Here is a 21,953-nt window from a genome sequence, read left to right as displayed (position 1 = left end):
GATTTAACCTTTCCTTCACACCATACACATGCAGAAAGAAATCAATTAAAATCCATAAAATTTCAGAAAGGATTACAGAAAAGTACCTTTATGAGTATAATTAAGGAAAAATTTGTTAAACAGAACTGAGAAGACATTTCTAATAGAGAAAATTCCTATATGTTATTAGGTAAAAGTAATAACTACTGTTCATCGAAAGTCATGATTACAAAAGTGAAAATAGAAGCCATATATTAGGAGAAATTGTTTGCCACACATGTTAGCAACCAAGCGCTAGACCGCAAAATACGTAAACACTGCTCAGATCAGTGAGCATAAGACAGACTACTTAGTGAATAAATGGCCCAATACGTCCCATTTACCAAAGTCAAGTGGAAGCCAGAAGGCAAGGGAGCACGGGAGATACAGGAGTCCATTCCATAAGTGGTCGATAGAGGATGGTCTCCCAGGACACAGAGCAGGTGAGCATGGGTAAGTGATGAATGGGAATGTTACAAAGAAGAAATCTAAATAATAAACATGGATATGTAAATGTGCTTTCTCTCCTTCCCTGATGGAAATGCAAATTATCACCATAATGGCAGACAGCATGAACGCACCTGACAACATGCTGTGTGGAAGAACCCAGTCTCAAAGGACTGCCTGGGGCTCGATTCCAATTTCAAGAAATGTCCATAATACACAAATCTACAGAGACCGAAAGTACATTAGCACTTGCCCAGAGCTGGGGGAAAGGCGATGGGAGAAAGGGGAAGCGACTGCTAATGAGTACAAGGTTACTCCTGCTGTGATGAAAATGTTCTAAAAGCGATTGTAGCAATAGTTGCACAACTTTGTGAATATAATAAAAACGATTGAATTGTATACATAAATCAGTGATCGGTGTGTGAATAACATCTCCATAAAGTTGTATTAAAAACTCCTAATGAGATATATGCTAAATCCACTAGAATCTCCAAGTCACACTGACTGAAGAAGTGGTTCAGGGCAGATGGAGTAGGAGGTATCAGTAATCCACATCCCCACCCGGCTAACAGGTGCACTGATGCAATCTGACAGAACTGTTGTGGAAAGCTGGAGTGTATTGAAGGCATGGAACTTCCAGGGGAAAGTCTCGGATGGTAAATGGCAGTTAAGTTCAGTCTACTTCAGCCTGGCACCGTAGATGAGGCTACCACCTCCTGACTCTCAGGCCCCTTACAGACACCCAGAGTGATTCCTACAGTAGTTTGAACACAGCACGTGGAAGCTAAGGTGAGTGTTTAGGACAATGCCCGCCAAACATCAGGAATAAATGTTCTGATCGCTGCTTGCTGCTTTTGGTCAAGGGGATGTAGGAGACACGTAGGCAACCATGTTTGCAATTCCCACCACCAATATGGCAAGCCCTTTCTCCACTGGTTAAAGCAACCTGAAGGGTATTTAAAGGCTTTCCCCTGCTTCATTTTCCATTTTTTTCCATTTTGCAAAGGAAGTATATAAGGACTGGATCACCGGAAAGCAGCTGCAAATACAGAGACATTTACAAAGTTACATATGCCCAGGGAAGGGTGCAGGCTCATAAATGATCTGAGAGGTTCTTAAGGTTACACCGTAGGTAGACACCTGGCATGCAGACACTCTACACAACAGAACGACCAAAACACAAAAGCAAAACACAGCAACCAAAAAAGCTTTGCAAACTCTGGGGAAGGGGAGAATCAATTTCCAGAGTTATCACATAAGATCAAATGTGTAGTTAAAAAAAAAAACCCAAATCACAAAGCATACAAAGAAACAGGAAAGTATGACCCATTGAAAGGAAAAAACTCTATCAGTAGAACGGTCTCTGAGAAAGAACTGATGCAAACCTACTAGACAAAGACCTTAAGGCAACAGTCGTACAGACCCTCAAGCTGCAGGCAGGAGTGGAGACCAGGGGCTCCTAATGTTTGTCTTTCAGGAAAAAAACAAAACCAAAAAATCAAAAGTTAAAAATATGACATAAATAAATAAATAAAAAGTAGCATTCACCCCTTGCTTCTGTAAAATCACCAACACAAACAAATAACCACAAATTGTGACATGGCCTTGGGAAAGCCCTAGGCCATCACGAGGACACAGCACAACCCTGTGGAGCACAAGAACCATAGGTTGCTGCACAGAAAAGCAGGGAAAACACTTCACCTGTGTCACCCCCTACTTCACTCTGGACCAACTCAGCACCAAGGAAGAAGCCATCAGAAGGATTTCACCTGCAGGGAAGGAGAACAGGAGGACTCCAGCCATCCTGATCACCTGTGCACAACCATAGGTCAAAGACTAAATCAAAAAGGAAATTTAAAACATCTTGAGAAAAACAAAAATGGAAACAGAACATATAAATCTCACAAGATGCAGGAAATCAGTCCTTAAGAACGTTTGTAGCCATAAGTGCCTATGTAAAGAAAGTCACAAATAAACAACCTAACATTACACCTCAAGGAACTAGAAAATAAGAACAGACTAAGCCCAAAGTTTAGAAGGATGAAAATAACAAATATCTGAATGGAAATAAATGAAATAGCAAGTAAAAACACATCATAAAAAGATAAATGAAATGAAGAGTTGGTTTTTGTTAAGCTAAAAAAAGCTCACAAACTGTTAGCTACACTAAGAAAAAATGGAGGTGACTCAAATAAAGAAAATTATAAACAAAAGTATCGAACTGTGGGGTGGCTTGCTGGCTCAGTTGGTTGAGTGTCCGACTCTTGATTTTGGTTCAGGTCATGATCTCATGGTTCAGTTTGTGAGACTGAGCCCCATGCTGTCCTCTGCGCTGACAGCACTGAGCCTTCTTGGGGTTCGGTCTCTCCCCTTCTCTCTTCCCCTCCCCCCTTTCTCAAATTAAATAAATATATGTTAAAAAAAACTACAGAACTGATTCCACAAATTTTCAAAGGTCATAAGATTTACTATGACAATAAATGGCAACAAATTAGATCACTGAGAGATATTGGATACATTCCTGAAAACATACAAGTCCCCATGGGACTTATACTGAATCATGTACTTGCACTGAATCATAGACAAAAACAGAGAATCTGGACAGACCAATTACTAGTAGCAGATTGAGTGAAGAATAAAAAGTCCCCCAACACAGTAAAGCACCCAGGTGGCTTTACTGGTGAATTCTATCACACATTAAGATGGATTAATACCAATCTTTCTCAAACTCTTTAAAAATATTAAAGAGAAAGAAATACTTCCAAACTCATTTAATGAAGCCAATAGTACCCTGGTAGCAAAACCAGACAAGGACACTACAAGAAAAGAAAATTACAGCCAATATCACCTATGAATAAAGATGCCAAAGTCCTCAACAAAATGCTCGCAAAATGAATTCAACAGCTTTTAAATTTATTTTAATGTTTATTAATTTTTAAGAAAGCATGACATAGAGACAGAGCATGAGCAGGGGAGAGGCATGGAGAGAGGGACACACAGACTCTGAAGCAGGCTCCAGGCTCTGAGCTGTCAGCACAGAGCCCGATGCGGGGCTCAAACCCACCAACCATGAGATCATGACCTAAGCCGAGGCCAGACGCTTAAATGACTGAGCCGCCCTGGTGCCCCCAAATGCTTTTTAAAAGGAATATAAACCATGATCAAGTGGGGCTTATGTCTGGGGTTCAGTGATGGTTCAATACACCCAAATCAATAAACGCACACCACATGAACAGAGAGGGTTACAAATCACAGGATCATCTCAATAAATGCAAAGACAACATTTGACAAAGCTGAATATCATTTCATGATAAAAAGTCTCAAGGAGTTGGATATAGAAGGAATGGACCTCAACATAATAAAGGCCATAACGCCAAGCCCACAGCTAACATCATCCTCAATGGTGAAAAGCAAAGGCCTTTGCTCCAAGATCAGGAACAAGACAGGACTGCTCACTCTCACCGCTTCTATTCATCATCATACCGGAAGTCCTAGCCAGAGCACAAAGGTGAGGAAAAGAAATAAAAGGAATCCAAATTGGAAACGAAGAACTGAACATGTCTCTGTTTGCAGATGACATGATTTTTTCCTTTCAAAATTTACTCTCTTAGTAACTTTCAGATAGACAATGCAGTATCATTAACTATACTCACCATGCTGTACATGACATCCCCAAAGCTTCTTTTATAAGTGGAAATTTGTGCCTCTCAACCCCCTTCACCTGTTTCACTCACCTTCTCACGCCCACCTCTGGCCACCACAGATCTGTTCACTGTATTCTTGAGCACAATGCTTTGTTTCTCTTTTTAGGGGTGCTGTTTGTTGGTTGTTGTTGCTGCTGTTTTTAGGTTCCACATGTGAGATCATGTGGTATCCGTCTTTTGCTTTCTGACTTATTTTACTTAGCGTGGTGTCCTCAGAGTCCCTCCATGTTTACACAAATGGCAAGGTTTCATTCCTTTACATGGCTGACTAATATTCCACTTTAGGTTTTTCCCATATCTTGACCAAGATATAATCATATATAGAAAATCCTAAAGTCTCCCACCAAAAAACAACAACAACAACAACAACAACAACAAAACCAAACATTAGCACTAATAACAAATTAAGTGAGGCTGCAGGATACAAGATCAATCTATAAGAATACGTTATGTTTACACACCAACAACAAAATACCTAAAGAGGAATTCAGAAACCAAACCATTTACAGTGGCATCAAAACCAATAAAATACTTAGGAATATATGTAACCATTGAAAGACATGCACCTGCAAAACTATAAGATTTAGATGAAAAACATTTAAGAAGAGACAAATAAATGAAAAACTATCCAGTGTCCTTGGGTTACAAGAATTAATATTGCTAAACTATCCGTAGTGTCAAAGTGATCTACAGATTCAATGCAATCCCAAACAAAATCACAATGGCAGCTTTCAAAGCAACTGAAAACACCATCCCCAAATTCATGTGGAAGCACAAAAGACCCCAAAGGCCAAAATGATGTTGAGAAAGAACAACAGATCTGGAGGCACTACATGCCCTGATTTCAAACTATGTTACAAAGCCATAGCAATCAAAACAGTACAGTACTGGCATGAAAGCAGGATATAGAACAATGGAACAGGACACAGAGCCCAGAAATAAACCCCACGTATATGGAAAACTCACCTTTGTCAAGGGTACAGACAACATACAATGGGCAAAGAATAGTCTCTTCGGTAAATGGTGATAGGAAACTGGATATCACATGCAATCAGTGACAGTGTAAGTTGCAGTGTAACTGTGTTATATCACTGACAAAAATTAACCTGAATGGGTTAAAGACTTGAATGTAAGAAGTGAAACCATAAAACTTCTAGGGGAAAAGATAGGGAAAAAGCTCCTTGTCATTGGTATTAGCAATGATTTGGGGGATATCACAGCAAAAACACAGGGCAAAGGAGCTAAAGTAAACACGTGGAACTACATCTACTGAAAAGTTTCTACACAGAAAAGAAAACTATTAATAAACTCTAAAGGAACCCTACATAATGTGAGAAAATATCGGCCACCCATTATCAGAAAAGAGTTTAATATACAAAATATATAATTAACACATAGAAATCAAGAAGATAAAACCAGATAACAAAATTCACAAATAGCAGACCTGAATAGACATTTTTTCAAAAAAGACACACAAATTGTCAACAGGTACATGAAAAGGTGCTCCTCGATATCACTAGTCATCAGGAAAATGCCAATCCAAACCCCAATGAGATGTCATCTTGCACCTGTTAGGATGGATATAAAAGAGGCCAGAGAACAAATGTCAGTGAAGGTGTGGAGGAAGGGAACCCTTGGTCACTGCTGGTGGTACGGAAAACATTATGGAGCTTTGTGAAAAAAATTTTAATTAGAACTACCACATGATCCAGCAATCCCACTCCAGAGTACACATCATAGAGAGGGAAATATGAATCAAAACACACTTTATTTTTTAAAAATGTTTAAGTTTATTATTTATTTTGAGAGAGAAAGAGCATATGAGCAAGTAAGGGAGGGGTCAGAGAGAGAGGGAGAGAGAATCTCAAGCGAGGTCCACACTGCCAGTGCAGAGCCTGACATGGGACTTGAACCCACCAACTGTGAGATCATGACCAGAGCTGAAATCAAGAGTCGGACACTTAACCAACTGAGCCATTTTGGCACCCCAAACACACTTTACATAAAAAGGTTACAAAACACAAAGAAAATTACATACTAATACATCTTTCAATACAAGAAGATAAAATAATCATAAACATTTACACACCTAATAACACGTACTCAAAATATATGAGGCAAAACCTGACAGACTAAAGGTGGAAATACACAGTTCTATAATAACAGTTGGAGGCTTCCATACCCCTATTTCAAGATGCACAGAACAACCAGACACTAGACAGAAATAGAGGACACAGAGGACATGAACCATACGCAACGATCTCGCTAAATGTAACCCCATACACACAACACTCTAAACCCAAACAACAGAATATACAGTATCTCAAATGCACCTGGATGTTCTCCAGTGTTGATCATATACAGGGCTACAAATTCATTCTCAATAGGTTTGAAAGATATCACACAAACTCTCCAATATATCACAAGGGAAAGTAGGAAGTACTTAGAGACAAACAAAAGTGGAAACACCACACAACAACACTCATGGGATGCAGTGAATGCAGTGCTATTGGGGAAATTTATAGTTAAAATTCTTACATTAAAAAAAAGGAGAGGACTCGGGTGAAAGATGGCAGCATAGGAGGGCGCTTGGCTCAACGCATCCTGCTGATCACTTAGATTCCACCCACACCTGCCTAAATAACCCAGAAAACCTCCAGGAGACTAGCAGAATGGACTCTCTGGAGCCAAGCATAGACAAGAGGCCCAGGGAAGAGGGTGGAAGAGCAGAGAGGCAGTGCACGCTACACGGACTGGTGGGAGGGGCTGGGGCAGTGGAGGGGCAGCCCGCCCTGCAAGGCAGAGTCCCCGAGTCTGGCTTGCAAAAGTGGAGGGGCCGGACTCCATGAGTTCTGGCAGCCAGCAGAAATTAACATCCGGAATGTTAAAAGTCAACAGGTCTGCTCTGAGAGCGGTAGGGTGGGGGGACACCAGGAGGGAGAGTTGTTGAGCCCCAGAAGAAAAAGATCAGCTCTATGGGGAACAAAGATGCTGGCAAGCACCATCTCCCTCTCCCATCCCCAGCCGAAATCCCAAAGGGAACCAGTTCCTGTCACCGAACTTGCTTGCACTGCACAAACACCAAATGCTGTGCTTTAGTGGATCCATCCTTCAGACCTGTCGCCTTCCTCCTGGTGCTGCAGGGCCCCTCCCACAGGGGACCACCAACGGCAAAGCGAGCTAAGCCTGCCCGTCCCACCCATGCACCTTGTGGATCCACACCAGCTAATACACCAGATCCCATCAAAGCAGCACCACAAGCCTGGCAGTGTGCAAGTAGCCTGGACGGGGACCACACCACTCCACAGTGAGTCCTGCCCCTGGGAGGTGGGAAGATAAGGTACACACCAGTCTGACTGTGGCCCAACGGTGGGCTGAGGACAGACAACCAGTCAGACTGCGGCCCCACCCACCAATACAAGTTACTCCAGACAGCAGGGGGGAAGTGCCCTGCAGTTGGGTGCCACCGCAGGAATTACCCATAATGACTAAATACAAGAACTCTCCTCAAAAGAAACTCCAGGAAGTAGCGACAACTAACGAATTGAGCAAAAATGATTTAAGCAATATAACGGAACAAGAATTTAGAATAATAGTCACAAAATTAATCGCTGGGCTTAAAAAAAGCATAGAGGACAGCAGACAATCTATTGCTACAGAGATCAAAGGACTAAGAAATAGTCATGAGGAGCTAAATAACACTATAAATGAGGGACAAAATAAAATGGAGTCGACCACAGCTCAAATTGAAGAGGCAGAGGAGAGAATAGGTGAATTAGAAGATAAAATTACGGGGGCGCCTGGGTGGCGCAGTCGGTTAAGCGTCCGACTTCAGCCAGGTCACGATCTCGCGGTCCGGGAGTTTGAGCCCCGCGTCAGGCTCTGGGCTGATGGCTCGGAGCCTGGAGCCTGTTTCCGATTCTGTGTCTCCCTCTCTCTCTGCCCCTCCCCCGTTCATTCTCTTTCTCTCTCTGTCCTAAAAATAAATAAAAATGTTGAAAAAAAAAAAAAGAAGATAAAATTACAGAAAAAAAGGAAGCTGAGAAAAAGAGAGATAAAAAAATCCAGGAGTATGAGGGTAGAATTAGAGAACTAAGTGATGCAGTCAAACGGAACAATATCCATATAATAGGAATTCCAGAAGAGGAAGAGAGAGATAAAGGGGCTGAAAGTGTACTTGAACAAATCATAGCTGAGAACTTCCCTGATCTGGGGAAGGAAAAAGGCATTGAAATCCAAGAGGCACGGAGAACTCCCTTCAGATGTAACTTGAATTGACTTTCTGCATGACATATCATAGTGAAACTGGCAAAATACAAGGATAAAGAGAAAATTCTGAAAGTAGCTAGGTTCTTATACACTAATAATGAAGCAACAGAAAGACAAGTAAAGAAACTGATCCCATTCACAATTGCACCAAGAAGCATAAAATACCTAGGAATAAATCTAACCAAAGATGTAAAAGATTTGTATGCTGAAAACTATAGAAAGCTTATCAAGGAAATTGAAGAAGATATAAAGAAATGGAAAAACATTCCATGCTCATGGATTGGAAGAATAAATATTGTCAAAATGTCAATACTACCCAAAGCTATCTACACATTCAATGCAATCCCAATCAAAATTGCACCAGCATTCTTCCCGAAACCAGAACAAGCAATCCTAAATTTCATATGGAACCACAAAAGGCCCCGAATAGCCAAAGTAATTTTGAAGAAGAAGACCAAAACAGGAGGCATCCCAATTCCAGACATTAGCCTCTACTACAAAGCTGTAATCATCAAGACAGCATGGTATTGGCACAAAAACAGACACATAGACCATGGAATAAAATAGAAACCCCAGAACTAGACCCACAAACGTATGGCCAACTCATCTTTGACAAAGCAGGAAAGAACATCCAATGGAAAAAAGACAGTCTCTTTAACAAATGGTGCTGGGAGAACTGGACAGCAGCATGCAGAAGGATGAAACTAGACCAGTTTCTCACACCATTCACAAAAATAAACTCAAAATGGATAAAGGACCTGAATGTGAGACAGGAAACCATCAAAGCCCTAGAGGAGAAAGCAGGACAAAACCTCTGACCTCTGCCGCAGCAATTTCTTACTTGACACATCCCCAAAGGCAAGGGAATTAAAAGCAAAAATGAAGTATTGGGACCTCATGAAGATAAAAAGCTTCTGCACAGCAAAGGAAACAACCAACAAAACTAAAAGGCAACCAACGGAATGGGAAAAGATATTTGCAAATGACATATCGGACAAAGGGCTAGTATCCAAAATGTATAAAGAGCTCACCAAACTCCACACCCAAAAAACAAATGATGCAGTGAAGAAATGGTCAGAAAACATGAATAGACACTTCTCTAAAGAAGACATCCACATGGCCAACAGGCACATGAAAAGATGCTCAACATCGCTCCTCATCATGGAAATACAAATCAAAACCACACTCAGATATCACCTCACACCAGTCAGAGTGGCCAAAATGAACAAATCAGGAGACTATAGATGCTGGAGAGGATGTGCACTATTGTTTGGAATGCAAACTGGTGCAGCCGCTCTGGAAAACAGTGTGGAGGTTCCTCAAAAAATTAAAAATAGATCTACCCCATGACCCAGCAAGAGCACTGCTAGGAATTTACCCAAGGGATACAGGAGTGCTGATGCATAGGGGCACTTGTACCCTAATGTTTATAGCAGCACTTTCAACAATAGCCAAATTATGGAAAGAGACTAATGTCCATCAACTGATGAATGGATAAAAAAATTGTGGTTTATATACACAATGGAATACTATGTGGCAATGAGAAAGAAAGAACTATGGCCTTTTGCAGGAACGTGGATAGAACTGGAAAGAGTTATGCTAAGTGAAATAAGTCATACAGAGAAAGACAGATACCATATGTTTTCACTCTTATGTGGATCCTGAGAAACTTAACAGAAGTCCATGGGGGAGGGGATGAAAAAAAAAAGAGGTTAGAGAGAGAGATAGCCTAAGCATAAGAGACTCTTAAAAACTGAGAACAAACTGAGGGTTGATGGGTATTGAGGAGGGCACCTGTTGGGATGAGCACTGGGTGTTGTATGGAAACCAATTTGACAATAAATTTCATATTTAAAAAAAAAGAAAATGGTCATAAAGTGCCTCAGCAATGCTTCCAAAAAAGAAAAGAAAAGAAAGAAAGAAACAAAGAAAGAAAGAAAGAAAAGAAAGGCGGGGCAGTAGAAGAGAAAATAGATTCGACACGCCCCGGTGCACACTTTGGGGAAGGACCTGCATGGTGGTGGTGGTTCTGGGAGGAGGGCAGGTCATATCTCCAAGGAGGGTTAGGGGGAGACTTCCAGCCCAGAATGGGCAGGCTGGAAGAAGTCTGGCTGTGCGGAAAGGCTGGTGCTGACCACGTGGCTGGACAGCCAGTTTGGAGACCAGATGTCAGGAGTGAGGCCCACTGAGGTCGTGGAACCAAAGGATGGGGTGAGGGCCAAGGATAAGGCAGCGGGACCTCGAGCAGTTTTCTGGTTGGTGGGGGAGAGGGGAAGGCAGGAGCCAGCAGGGGAGACTAGTGTTGAGGGTCTGGGAAGGGGGGACTGAATGTCCCAGAACAAACTTGAATCAGAGGCTCACAAGAGAGGAGGGGACTTGGGCCAAGGCCAGGAGGAGGGGGTGCTGATGCAGGGCCCCATGGGAGGAGCTCCTGAGAGAGGAGAGCTTGGTGAGGTCCCAGCATATGGGCAAGGGGTGTGAGCAGGCATGGGGCCATAGGGGAGGGGTGCAGAGGGACCAAGGAGACTGGGATTCCTGCGCACAGGGAGAGTGGAGGCCACAAGGGAGTGAGGGTGGGATGAAGGAGAGGGGACAGGGCAGTGCGGGTGTTGGCCCAGGATGGAGGAGGGCCAAGGGCAGGTGCCTGCGCTGGAGGGGAGGGACAAGGAGGGATGCCAAGACAGGGGACAAGTCTGGACAAGGCTCTGAGCACCATGCCACAGCGCTCCCCTTGGTGATGGCAGGAGGACAGTGGGAGGGAGAGTCTGGGCAAAAGACTCCTCAGAAAATTAGCATACACTGGAAGTCTTAGCTTCAGCAATGAGACAACAAAATGAAACAAAAGGCATCCAAATTGGCAAGGAAGTACTCAAACTTTCACTCTTCTCAGAAGACATAGTACTGTGTGTAGAAAACTCAAAAGATTCCACCAAAAAAATTGCTAGAACTAACGCATGAATTCAGCAAAATAGCAGACTGTCAAATCAATGTACAGAAATCTGCTGCATTTGTAAACATGAATAACAAGGTAGAAAAAATAGAAACAAAGAATCAATCCTATTTGGGGTTGCACCAAAAACAATAAGATACCTAGGGATAAACCTAACTAAAGAGGAAAAAATTCTGGGCTCTGATAACTATAGAACACTTATGAAAGAAATTGAAGAAGACACAAAGAAATGGAAAAGCATTCCATGTTCATGGATTGGAAGAACAAACATTGGTAAAATGTCTATCCTCCCCAAAGCAATCTATACATTTAATGCAATCCCTATCAAAATACCACCAGCATTTTTCTTTTTTAAAAAAATTTTTTTTAACGTTTATTTATTTTTGAGACAGGGAGAGACATAGCATGAACAGGGAAGGGTCAGAGAGAGGGAGACACAGAATCTGAAACAGGCTCCGGGCTCTGAGTTGTCAGCACAGAGCCCGACGCGGGACTTGAACTCATGGACCGCGAGATCACGACCTGAGCCGAAGTCGGCCGCTTAACCGACTGAGCCACCCAGGCGCCCCCCCTCCAACCGGCATTTTTCACAGAGCTAGGACAAATAATCCTAAAATTTGTATGGAACCACAAAAGACCCGAATAGCCAAAGCAACTCTGAAAAACAAAAAACGGGAGGCATCACGATTCTAGATTTCAAGCTACATTACAAAGCAATAGTCATCAAGACAGATTTCTGGGAGCATGTGGAGAAAGGGGAACCCTCTTGCAGTGTTGGTGGGAATGTAAACTGGTGTAGCCACTCTGGAGAATAGTGTGGACATTCCTCAGAAAACTAATAATAGAAATACTCTATGATCCAGCAATTGCACTACCAGGTATTTATGCAAAGGGTACATGTATTTGTAGGGGTATTTGTAGGGGTACATGCACCCCAATATTTATAGCAGCATTATCAACAAGAGGTAAACGATGGAGAGAGCCTGAATGTCCATCGACTGATGAATGGATAAAGAAGAGGTGGTATACACACACACATAAACACACACACACACACACACACACATATATATAATGGTATATGATTTGTCCTCAAGAAATCTCCATGTGCATTGAAAAGAATGTGTATTCTGTTGATGGCTGGAATGTTCAATAAATGTCAGATTTGTACTATTGGTTTACAGTACAGCTCAAGCCTTCTTTATGTTTATTGATCTCTGCATAGATGTTCTATCCATTATGGAAAGTGATATATTGTTTCTGACTATTACAGTGTATTACCTGTTTCTTAATTTCTGTCTGTTTTGTTTTCATGTATTTGGCACTGAGGTGACAATATATTCAGAATTGTTTCATCCTTCTGATAGTTTGACCCTTTTGTCACTATACAATGTTGCTGTCTCTCTTTACTAGCATTTTTTCTTTATGTCACATACATAATATTCATTCACATAACATATGTTTATATATTTATATCATATCCTGGTCATGTTATATTTTATGTCCTATGAATGCAATATTGAAGTTTTCTCACCTTCTTTTTACTACCTATCACAGTTACTCAATCACAGTCTATTCCCATTTGTACTTTACATTTCATGCTACAATTTCTCTTTTTCTTTGTGCAATTCTTTGTGTACATTTTTTGACACACAGGTAAAATGTAGATTTTTCTAGAGAAATTTGTTTCTTTCTTATAAATTTGAGTCAATATCAATCCTGGAAAATAATAAACTAAAGTAATGACTTGAAGGTATTTTGGCCCAAAATAGCAAAGCAAATTTGAACTACAAATCACAGAATCATTAGTCTGTGACTGGAAATTCTTTGAAGTAGCTGTTTGCACACTTTGTGCTAGCTCCAAGCAAACCTCCTTAGAATAATATCTTCTTGTTCTTGAAGATAGAGTCGATGTGATTCGTGTCACCCTTTCCTGAGGACATGAATCTATGAATCTTTTGTTCCCATATTTTCAGGGAGGGATATTTCTCATGAAATAGAATAAGCTCTGGGCATTATTTCCTGTCTATTCAGTTCCTGAGCCTGAGAAGGCAAGCTAAGATTTTCTAGATTTGAAATACACCATAAGTATCAGAGCAGCCATGATCCCTGGCTTTTTGCCCATTATTATATTTTGGCCTAAATGATTATTCTCTTGGTTGTTTTTTTGGGTGATATATATACACATCACCAAATATATGTATGAAATATATACATATATATCTATATAATACACACACACACACACACACACACATATATATATATAATCATTGTTAGTCATTTTTATAAGAAGAGGCAGCTTTAAAACTTAGTCTACTGTGTTACTGGAAGAGGATCCCCATTCACAATTGTTTCATTTCTGCGATTTATCCAGCACCAGAGGAGGTGGTAGAATACAAGTCTACCTAAACCAGTGGTGATCTGTGTCTTCCGTGAGCCAGCACTGGTCTGTGAATGTGCATCAGCCCACAAACAGAGACAGAAATGAAAGTGAAACCTTATCCTGTCTCAGACTGGCTATCAAGACAAAAATAAGCCTGTATATCATCATTGGATCTGCTAAAAACAGTTTGATTACTAGCTGTTCGTGGACCAGATGTGGAGGAGCACAATGTCTAACCTGGAATGATTTTGCAGACTTTTGTGAGGGTCACATAAAGCCTGGTAAATTTTGGATACTCTGCCCAGAAATACAGGCATGTACAAGGAAATATGAAGTGTCAGTGTATATATAAGGATCATCTGAAGTGTTAAGGATCTGGGTAACGTAATCCTAGGAAGAGACAAAGGCTGCAGAAGACATTTTGAACATTCACTTCATCACCCGAAAGTGCTACTCTACTTACTTGTGAGTAGAACTGGAGTAGACAAAAGCTGGATCCCATAACAACTATCAAGGGGAAAAGTTGAAAGATGCCATTTTTTAGTCACTCCTTCCTCTAATCTGACCTGAGTGCCTACAATGTATCATATCAAGTTGTAGTCTCAAATCACTGCTCCAAATATTGCAATTTGTCATTCTTTTTCCATTCCTGGTCCCCAGTTGCCATGCCCAGAACTACTACCCTCTCCCACATAAAAGATTTCCACGTTTAAAAATCGTGATGGAGGGCAGAGACCATGGAGAGGAGAACCCATTTTGCCAAACAGCCTTGCACTGGATGTGGCATGAAACTTCACAGTCACATGACCACCTGCCAGACTCTCTCTCAGGACATGGGACAGATAGGCTGAGACCGCACTACATGGCATTTGGCACAGGTGTTTGAGTGACAGTGGTGTCATGCAGTTAGTTGCAAGGGGCAGCAGCAACAGCAGTCTCAGCCTCCGGATCCAGCGTCCTATGTCAGGGGACTCTGTTGTGAGGGTGGCATCTTTACCCAGGAGCAGGGCCCTGGCTATATGTGAGCCTCCCCCTCGGGTCCATTGTGGGTTCTGTTCCTGTCTGTGTAGACTCAAGCCTGGTTTGTGACTTTCCTTGAAATAGAACAAGGCCCCACATTCTCTTTCTCTCATCCCAGTCTCTGTAACTGTGCACATGTAACACAAAGAGGCAGAAGTCGATGTAGGGAGTAGCGTTAGAGAGCATGATTTCAGACTTTTTTTCACCAGTTTTACTGAGATATAACTGGCATACACCATTGTGTCAGTTTAAGGCTACAATCTCTTGATTTGATACGTTTCTATGCTGCAAAATGCTTACAACCATAGCTAAGACCTGCACCGTGATACATAGTTACCATTTCCTTTTGTGTGGGGAAAACATTTAAGATCTATGCTCTTGTTATTTCAGAGATTTTATGTTGAGCTGATAACCACATACTCAATCTGCCACCAGGCTCTGCCCCCTGGGAGAGAAAATATGTATCTCCCAGCAGGTCTTGCATTTTTCTTCCTAGAAAAAACAACAACATTTAAATGTGGATGTAAGACCCCTTCCCACAATGAGGGCTCTCACCAGTGACTTCACTGCAACTCTATCTGGTGGAACCCCAGGATTGCTCGTGGGTTCATTACAAAACACTCAGGCCTCTCTCCACATACCCTGCCAGAGTGTTGGGCGTGGACCCAGGAATCACTACTTAATAAGCCCCACAGGAGAGGCTGAGGCACAGCCACGTGGGCTCCTGCTTTATTTTCTTGCTGCTCAGTGTGTGATCTGAAGACCAAAAGCAGCACCAAACTTGTTATAAACCCAGAATCTCATGCTCTACTCCAGGTTGTCTAGCTCTTCCTAAGTCCAGGAAATTCCAGTGGACACTGAAGGCTGGGTGTCCCTGGAGTGTGTGCCTTCCAGGTGCAGAACCAGAACTGTTCAGTATGTGCGTGTGCTCTGATCAGCTTGCTTAGCACTGAGGGGTCCAGGGTTTGGTCCTGTTCCTCTCTGTTCTGTGGCCATCATCCCCTTGGTGACCTCATCTATGCTGAAGGCTCTAAACATCATTTATATGGTGTCACCTCCATATCTATTCCTCCAACCTAGATATTTTCCCACCCTGCACTCTATATCCAGCTGGATCTTCGCTTGCTTTTCTAATAATCTCAGATTCGACATTCCTAAATTGGGTGCTTATGATGCAACTTCCCCGAATGTCCTACTTCCAAAATCTTCCGTGTCTCATTGGAAGACACCCCTCCTTTCTTCTTGCAGTCTGAAGTATTGGATGCTGTCCTCGATTCCTCCTTCTCACAACCCAGAAGTAATACATTAGGACATGCTGCAAAGTTCATCTTTAAATGTATCCAGAACACACACACACACACGCACACACACACACAAAATAACAAGAGTACAGTCACTTCCTGTTATTTTCTCTCCTCAAACCCCAAAATAAATCCAACATTCCCCCCTCCTGGAAACTGCACTGGCTTCCTACACTTTCCCTACTGGTCTCCTGCCCTTCACCTCTCGATTCTGCACAGCAGCAAACATGCTGCTAAGACAAGTAGTACGACGTGAACCATCTGATCTAAACCATCTAGTGACTCCACATGTCGCTCAGAGAAAACTCAAAAGCCTTCTAATCCTAAAGTCTAGACATCTGACCGCATTTCACATGCTCTCTGCTCTAGCCACAGTGGCCTCTCACCCTTCCTTGAACAAGGACACGTTCCTGCCCTAGTGCTTGTGCCTGGAGGTTCCCCTGCCTGCAAAGAACTCCCTGAGACATGCTCTTCAACAATTCCTTGTGTCCTGCACATCTCTCAGAGGTCAGCTTCCCAGTGAGGCTCACACTTACCACCCTAGTAGCCACCTTCCCTGTCCCCCCACAGGTAACTCTGTGGGTCACCTTCCTCAAAGCACCTACCAATTCCCAATTTAAACACTTCCCTTATTTACCACATTTATACAATATACAGTTGACTCTGAATTACACTGGTTTGAACTGGGGACATCCACCGATATGTGGACTTTTTTACAAAAGTGCTGTCAATGCACTCTTATGCGTTCTTACTATTTTCTCCAGCCTATTTTATTGTAAGAATACATGTTATATATACATGTAACGTACAAAATATGTGTTAAATGACTGTTCCTCTTTTCAGTAAGGCTTCTTATGAACAGTACATTATTAGTGGTAGTATTTAAGTTTCAGGGGAGTCAAAAGTTATACTTGGATTTCTGACTGCTCAATGGGGTCATTGCCCTCAGTCCCCACATTGTTCCAGGGTCAAGTGGAGTCTGTCCCTCACCCCTAGGACATATTCTCTACAACACCAGCATGTTTGCTTCTTCTTAATTACTGAGGTGTCCTAGATGAAAAAAATAGCAGGTCCTACACGTGGCACACGAGATTATCAGTGGAACGATTGGTCAGCGGAGAGGACCTATGTCTTCTGGACGAGCCTCAGGCACAGTCAGTCCGTGGCAGCTCCCGCACAAAGTGCCCCCACCTCACCATCAGTGCCACTTCTACTTTCCCTCAGGGCTGCTCCCCCCTTCCTCTCTCTGCTCAGCTCCCCCCCTCCCACAGCATTTCCCCTGCACAGCACAGCACAGAGTTACAGTCCTGTCTTCAGAATCATTGTACTTAGGCTCTATGGGGCCTTTTCTCCAACCAAATAGAAATCTACATTAGACCCTTCTTTATACATCCATGAACTTGGATGGGAGCAAGAACCAGCATCACTAAGGGCACGGAGAGGGGGCAGAGAGACAGGGAGGTAGAAAGTAAATTAAGTTGAAGAAGGATGAGAAACTCCCAGTTTTCCTCTCGACCTCCAGAATCTAGAGAATAATCCAGAAGATAGCTCTAGAGGGAGGAGATGGATCAATCTGAAAATTCATCTCTCCAAACCCCAGAGACTCCTGTGTGCAGGGGCCACCTAGGCCTGTGAGAACAAGAGTCCAAAGAACTCCTGGCGCTGCAGCCACTGGGGTCACCCGGGGAGAATGAGACAGGAACTTGGACACAAGAGCAAGAACAGGCCTGATGCTCCATAGAAACAATGGGGGAAAAACACCCAAAGATGGGGCTGAGGTCACGACCCAGGATGGAGCCTGGGCTGACCCAGTCACAGGAAGCTCTTGCTCCACAAGGTCCCGTTGACAGATGATGTCCATGTCCCTGTAGTCATGGTCCTGGTGAGACAAGGTTCTGCAGAAGGGACAAGGACAAGGAGCAGAGACATGACCCAGCTGAGGAGGGAGCATGTCACACTAATTATGCACTGAGCACCGACTGGACCCAGGCCCCGTCCACGCTCAGCTCCTCCAGCCCTCTCCTGTCCGCACCTGCAACAGACACAGTACAGGAAACAGCAGGTTCTGGAAGGTTCTCAGTGCTTTCATTTATTTTCTCTTGCAATTTTACAAATTTTCTCATTTATTACCTCATCATCCCCACATACCCAGAATTACAAAACACAAATTCCTATGAGGATTCTCATTTTAAGTAGGGAAGTAAGGCGTCAGTATTCAGGCCAACATGAAGACAGGAATGGAGACAGAACACGAATCAGTATGGGAGGGGTCATGGTGGGCAGGGGGGCCACTCTCCTGCATCCTCACAATATGCTAATAGGAACACACACATCTGACACCATCTGAAGAAAGTCAGGGGACCTCGATGTCACCAAGTGGGAGTGTGAACAGATTCTGCATCGCTCAGTCCACCACAAGCAGTGGGTCTCACACTGTGACAAAAAGTCATCATGAACACATTTAGGTCAGTCACATAAGTGCAACACACTCAACAGCCCCCACGCATGCTCAAAGTGTCCCTAGTGCCACCACTCCTCCCCACTTCACCCTCCAGAGTCTTACCTTTAGGAGCCGTTACAGACGAATCAGAGCCCTGAGTACTGTCATCACCTGGGGTAGAACAAACAAGATGAGATCAGAGCCACGGGAGATGAGACTAAAGGAGCAGCTATGGGCGGGGGGCGGGGGTGAGCTCCCCATGGGGTCCTGTCTACACTATACCAGGTTTCAGGGATCACCCCCTCCATACTTACGTGCAGCGTGAGAATAGCTTGGTCCCTTTCCTCCTGTAGAATAAATAGCATGTTAGAGACCTGGGACAGCTGGGCCATGTGATCCTAGAGCAACCTCCTAGTCCTTGTCCACAATGAAGTTTCCGGAATGTTGACTAAAGAGCCAGGACAAGATTGGGACACATGAAGAAAGAGTTGTGGTGTCACAGGACCACCTGACTTGCTTGAGGTCTGGCCTCAGCAGGGACCTTCCTCTCTGTCCTGTCACTGTTGGGAATCAGGTCCCTGTCCCCAAAATTACCAAGTGAAAATCTGTTCTTCATTTTCACAAGTTCTTTGCTACAAAGTGAATGTTAGTAATGGCTCCAGAGTGGGCAGGTACATGTGTGTGGATGGAACTTCCCAGGAACCAGGCAGGACAATGTGCTACCTAGGAAACCCCCCAGTGGGGCAAGAGAACTCAGATCCCCCCACTCTGTTCCTACCTGAGCACTTCTTCCTCCAGATCACAGCTCCAACCACCACAGTGACCACAAGGACAACCACACCAGCAATGATGCCCAGGATGGAGATGGAGGGCTGAGAGGATGGCTCTGGAAAGGGAAGGAAGGTGAGGGGCCGAGACCTCCAGCTTCAGTCCTGACTCTGAAATTTCCAGAAGGGCCCTGCTTTCCCTGACACGGGACTCTACCCCAAACCCTCCTTACCCCATCTCAAGGTGATGGGCTTGGGCAGCCCCTCGTGCTGCACATGGCACGTGTATCTCTGCTCCTCTCCAGAAGACACCACCACAGCTGCCCACTTCTGGAAGGTTCCATCTCCTGCAGGCCTGGTCTCCACAAGCTCTGTGTCCTGGGTGTGGTCCTGCCCATCACGCTGCCAGGTCAGGGTGATCTCCGCAGGGTAGAAGCCCAGGGCCCAGCACCTCAGGGTCACCTCACGGTCAGAGATGGGGTGGCAGGTCACACGTGTGTTGGGAGATTCTGAGGAAGAGGAATCAGAGAATCCACATTGTGGTTTAGCTTTATGGGCCACTGAAACTGCATCCACCTGACCATCCTGAGGTGGACAGGACAACTAACTGGTCTGGATGGAAGAGCACAAAACCAAGACATCAGTCTAGCTTTTGGGATCTCCAGAATTGTTAAGTTCTGGAATAGGGAGAGAGCCTGGGTGGGAGGCTGCAGGTCTAAAGTGGGGAACACACTATAGTCCTTACTGTGGTGGAGGGTGAGTGACTCAGAAAACCCGGAGTCAGATCTCCAAATATGTTCCCAGATGGAGACAAGGCCTTGAGAGGAAAGGTCAGGGTTCATAAGGTGGCTGCCAGGGTCAGAGGGAACTGCTGATGGGTTATTTCTGGGATGATCTCAACCTGCATCCCAGGGAGAGACTGGATACCTGTCTGTGTTTTAGAGAAAAGCACCCTCTAGGGGAGTCAGCCTCTAGTAGGAATATGAACTTCGAGGCGGATGTCCCTCTTCCCACCCGTGGGAGGGGCGCTGTTCTGACACTGAGTCCATTTTTCCTTCCGCGTGGGAAGCCAGCCCCGGTGGAGGGGAGATCGAGGAGGCCCCGCGGTCCCGGTACCTGCGCGCAGCAGCGTCTCCTTCCCCATCTCCAGGTATTTGGCGAGCCCCTCCACGCACGTGCCCTCCAGGTAGTTCTTCCAGCCCTCGGCCTCACCGGCCTCCTCCCACTTGCGGCGGGTGATCTGCGCCGCGGTGTCCGCTGCGGTCCAGGAGCGCAAGTCTTCGTTCAGGGCCATGTAATCCTTGCCGTCATAGGACTCCTGACTGTACCCGCGGAGGAGGCGGCCGTCCGGTCCGACGTCACAGCCATACATCCACTGGATGTTGTGCGACCCTGTCCCCGCCCCGCCCCCAGAGCAGCAGTGATTAAGGTGAAACCGAAAGTAAACCCGCCCAAAAGCTCCCTCGGGCTCTTCCAGTGTCGTGGGACGGGGGTCACGAGGCCTCGGGGTTGCGCTCTGACCCGGAGACTCCGGGCGACCCCGGCCCGTCTGTGGGGTGGGGGTCGTGACCTGGACCCGGGCCCTGGCGCTCACCGGTTTCGCTCTGGTTGTAGTAGCCGCGCGTGATCTGCAAGCTCACTCTTAAAGTCTGTGCGTGGTTCTTCGCGATCCGCGTCTCCCGGTCCCAATACTCCGGCCCCTCCTGCTCCACCCACGGCGCCCGCGGCTCCATCCTCGGATTCGGGGCGTCGCTGTCGAACCGCACAAACTGCGTGTCGTCCACGTAGCCCACGGCGATGAAGCGGGGCTCCCCGCGGCCGGGCCGGGACACCGCGGTGTAGAAATACCTCAGGGAGTGGGAGCCTGCGGGCGCGGAGGGGCTGAGACCCCGCCCGACCCTCCTCCCCGCGCGGGGCCCGGGTCCCAGGGGGAGGCGACCGGGAGGGCAGGGGACCCGAGTTGGGTAGAGCAGGGCGGAGTCCGGGAGGGGTGGGGGAGGGCAGGCCAGGGCAGGGCGGGAGGCGGGTGGGGGTCTGGGGTCGGGGCGGAGGACAGTCGCCTCCCCCGGAGGTTCCGCGTCCCCGCCGGGCGGTCCTCTCCCTCCTGCCCCTCAGAGTCCCTTTCCTCCCGACCCCGCACTCACCCGCCCAGGTCTGGGGCGCGGCCAGGGCCCCCGACAGCAGCAGGAACAGAGTTGGGGGCATCACGAACCGCATGCTCGGGGTCTGGGCTGAAATGTGAGTCTCAGGAGGCGGGTGCGGAAACTTGATACCCCGGAACCGCGGTGCCGCTGATTGGCTTCTCCGGAAATCGGACACTAATAGGAGTGTGAACCGAGGCCGCGTCATCAGTATCCAGGCAGAAGGACCTGACACAGGTTGTGACAGGGAGAAGTGAAACCAGGGCAGATGGGGACTCCCCAACACTGGGCTTCCCCGCCCCCGACGCCGCCCTGGGGCCAGAGACCCTGAGAGGCGGGCCTGGGGACCTGGGACTTGGCCTGGACGCTTCACCTACTGCACAGAGCTCTCTTTGTCCCACTGTGTCCCTCAGCCGTGGACCAGGAGCTGTGTGAGTCACTGATTCTCCAGGATTTTGTTCTCAGGATATCTCTACAGTCTTACAAATTAGTGAGGGTCCCAGGGATAAT

The 21,953-nt window shown here is 45.3% G+C and overlaps 1 protein-coding gene across 4 annotated transcripts in view; it reads right to left on the bottom strand.

The window, feature by feature from the left end:
• LOC122489348 (class I histocompatibility antigen, Gogo-B*0103 alpha chain-like) overlaps positions 1-21,680 on the bottom strand; it is a 116,901-nt gene extending 95,221 nt beyond the window's left edge. Inside the window, exons 1-8 of one of the 4 annotated variants that reach the window (XM_043591059.1) lie at positions 21,447-21,672; positions 20,897-21,166; positions 20,419-20,694; positions 19,536-19,811; positions 19,314-19,421; positions 18,850-18,882; positions 18,659-18,706; positions 18,159-18,528 (exon numbers count right to left, since the gene is read on the bottom strand). In XM_043591059.1, the coding sequence (XP_043446994.1) occupies positions 18,524-18,528; positions 18,659-18,706; positions 18,850-18,882; positions 19,314-19,421; positions 19,536-19,811; positions 20,419-20,694; positions 20,897-21,166; positions 21,447-21,651 (1,221 nt within the window). In that variant the 5' untranslated portion in view covers positions 21,652-21,672 and the 3' untranslated portion in view covers positions 18,159-18,523. Of the gene's footprint in view, positions 1-18,158; positions 18,529-18,658; positions 18,707-18,849; positions 18,883-19,313; positions 19,422-19,535; positions 19,812-20,418; positions 20,695-20,896; positions 21,167-21,446 lie in introns of those variants that run through there. The other 3 variants (XM_043591063.1, XM_043591062.1, XM_043591061.1) reach the window with 3 other exon arrangements.
• Positions 21,681-21,953: the final 273 nt, after the last annotated feature.

Source organism: Prionailurus bengalensis, chromosome B2 (genome assembly GCF_016509475.1).
Source record: "Prionailurus bengalensis isolate Pbe53 chromosome B2, Fcat_Pben_1.1_paternal_pri, whole genome shotgun sequence".
NCBI classification, from domain to species: Eukaryota; Metazoa; Chordata; class Mammalia; order Carnivora; family Felidae; genus Prionailurus; species Prionailurus bengalensis.
The sequence above is the reverse complement of the archived record's forward strand: the minus strand, read 5'-3'. Positions and strand labels throughout refer to the sequence as shown.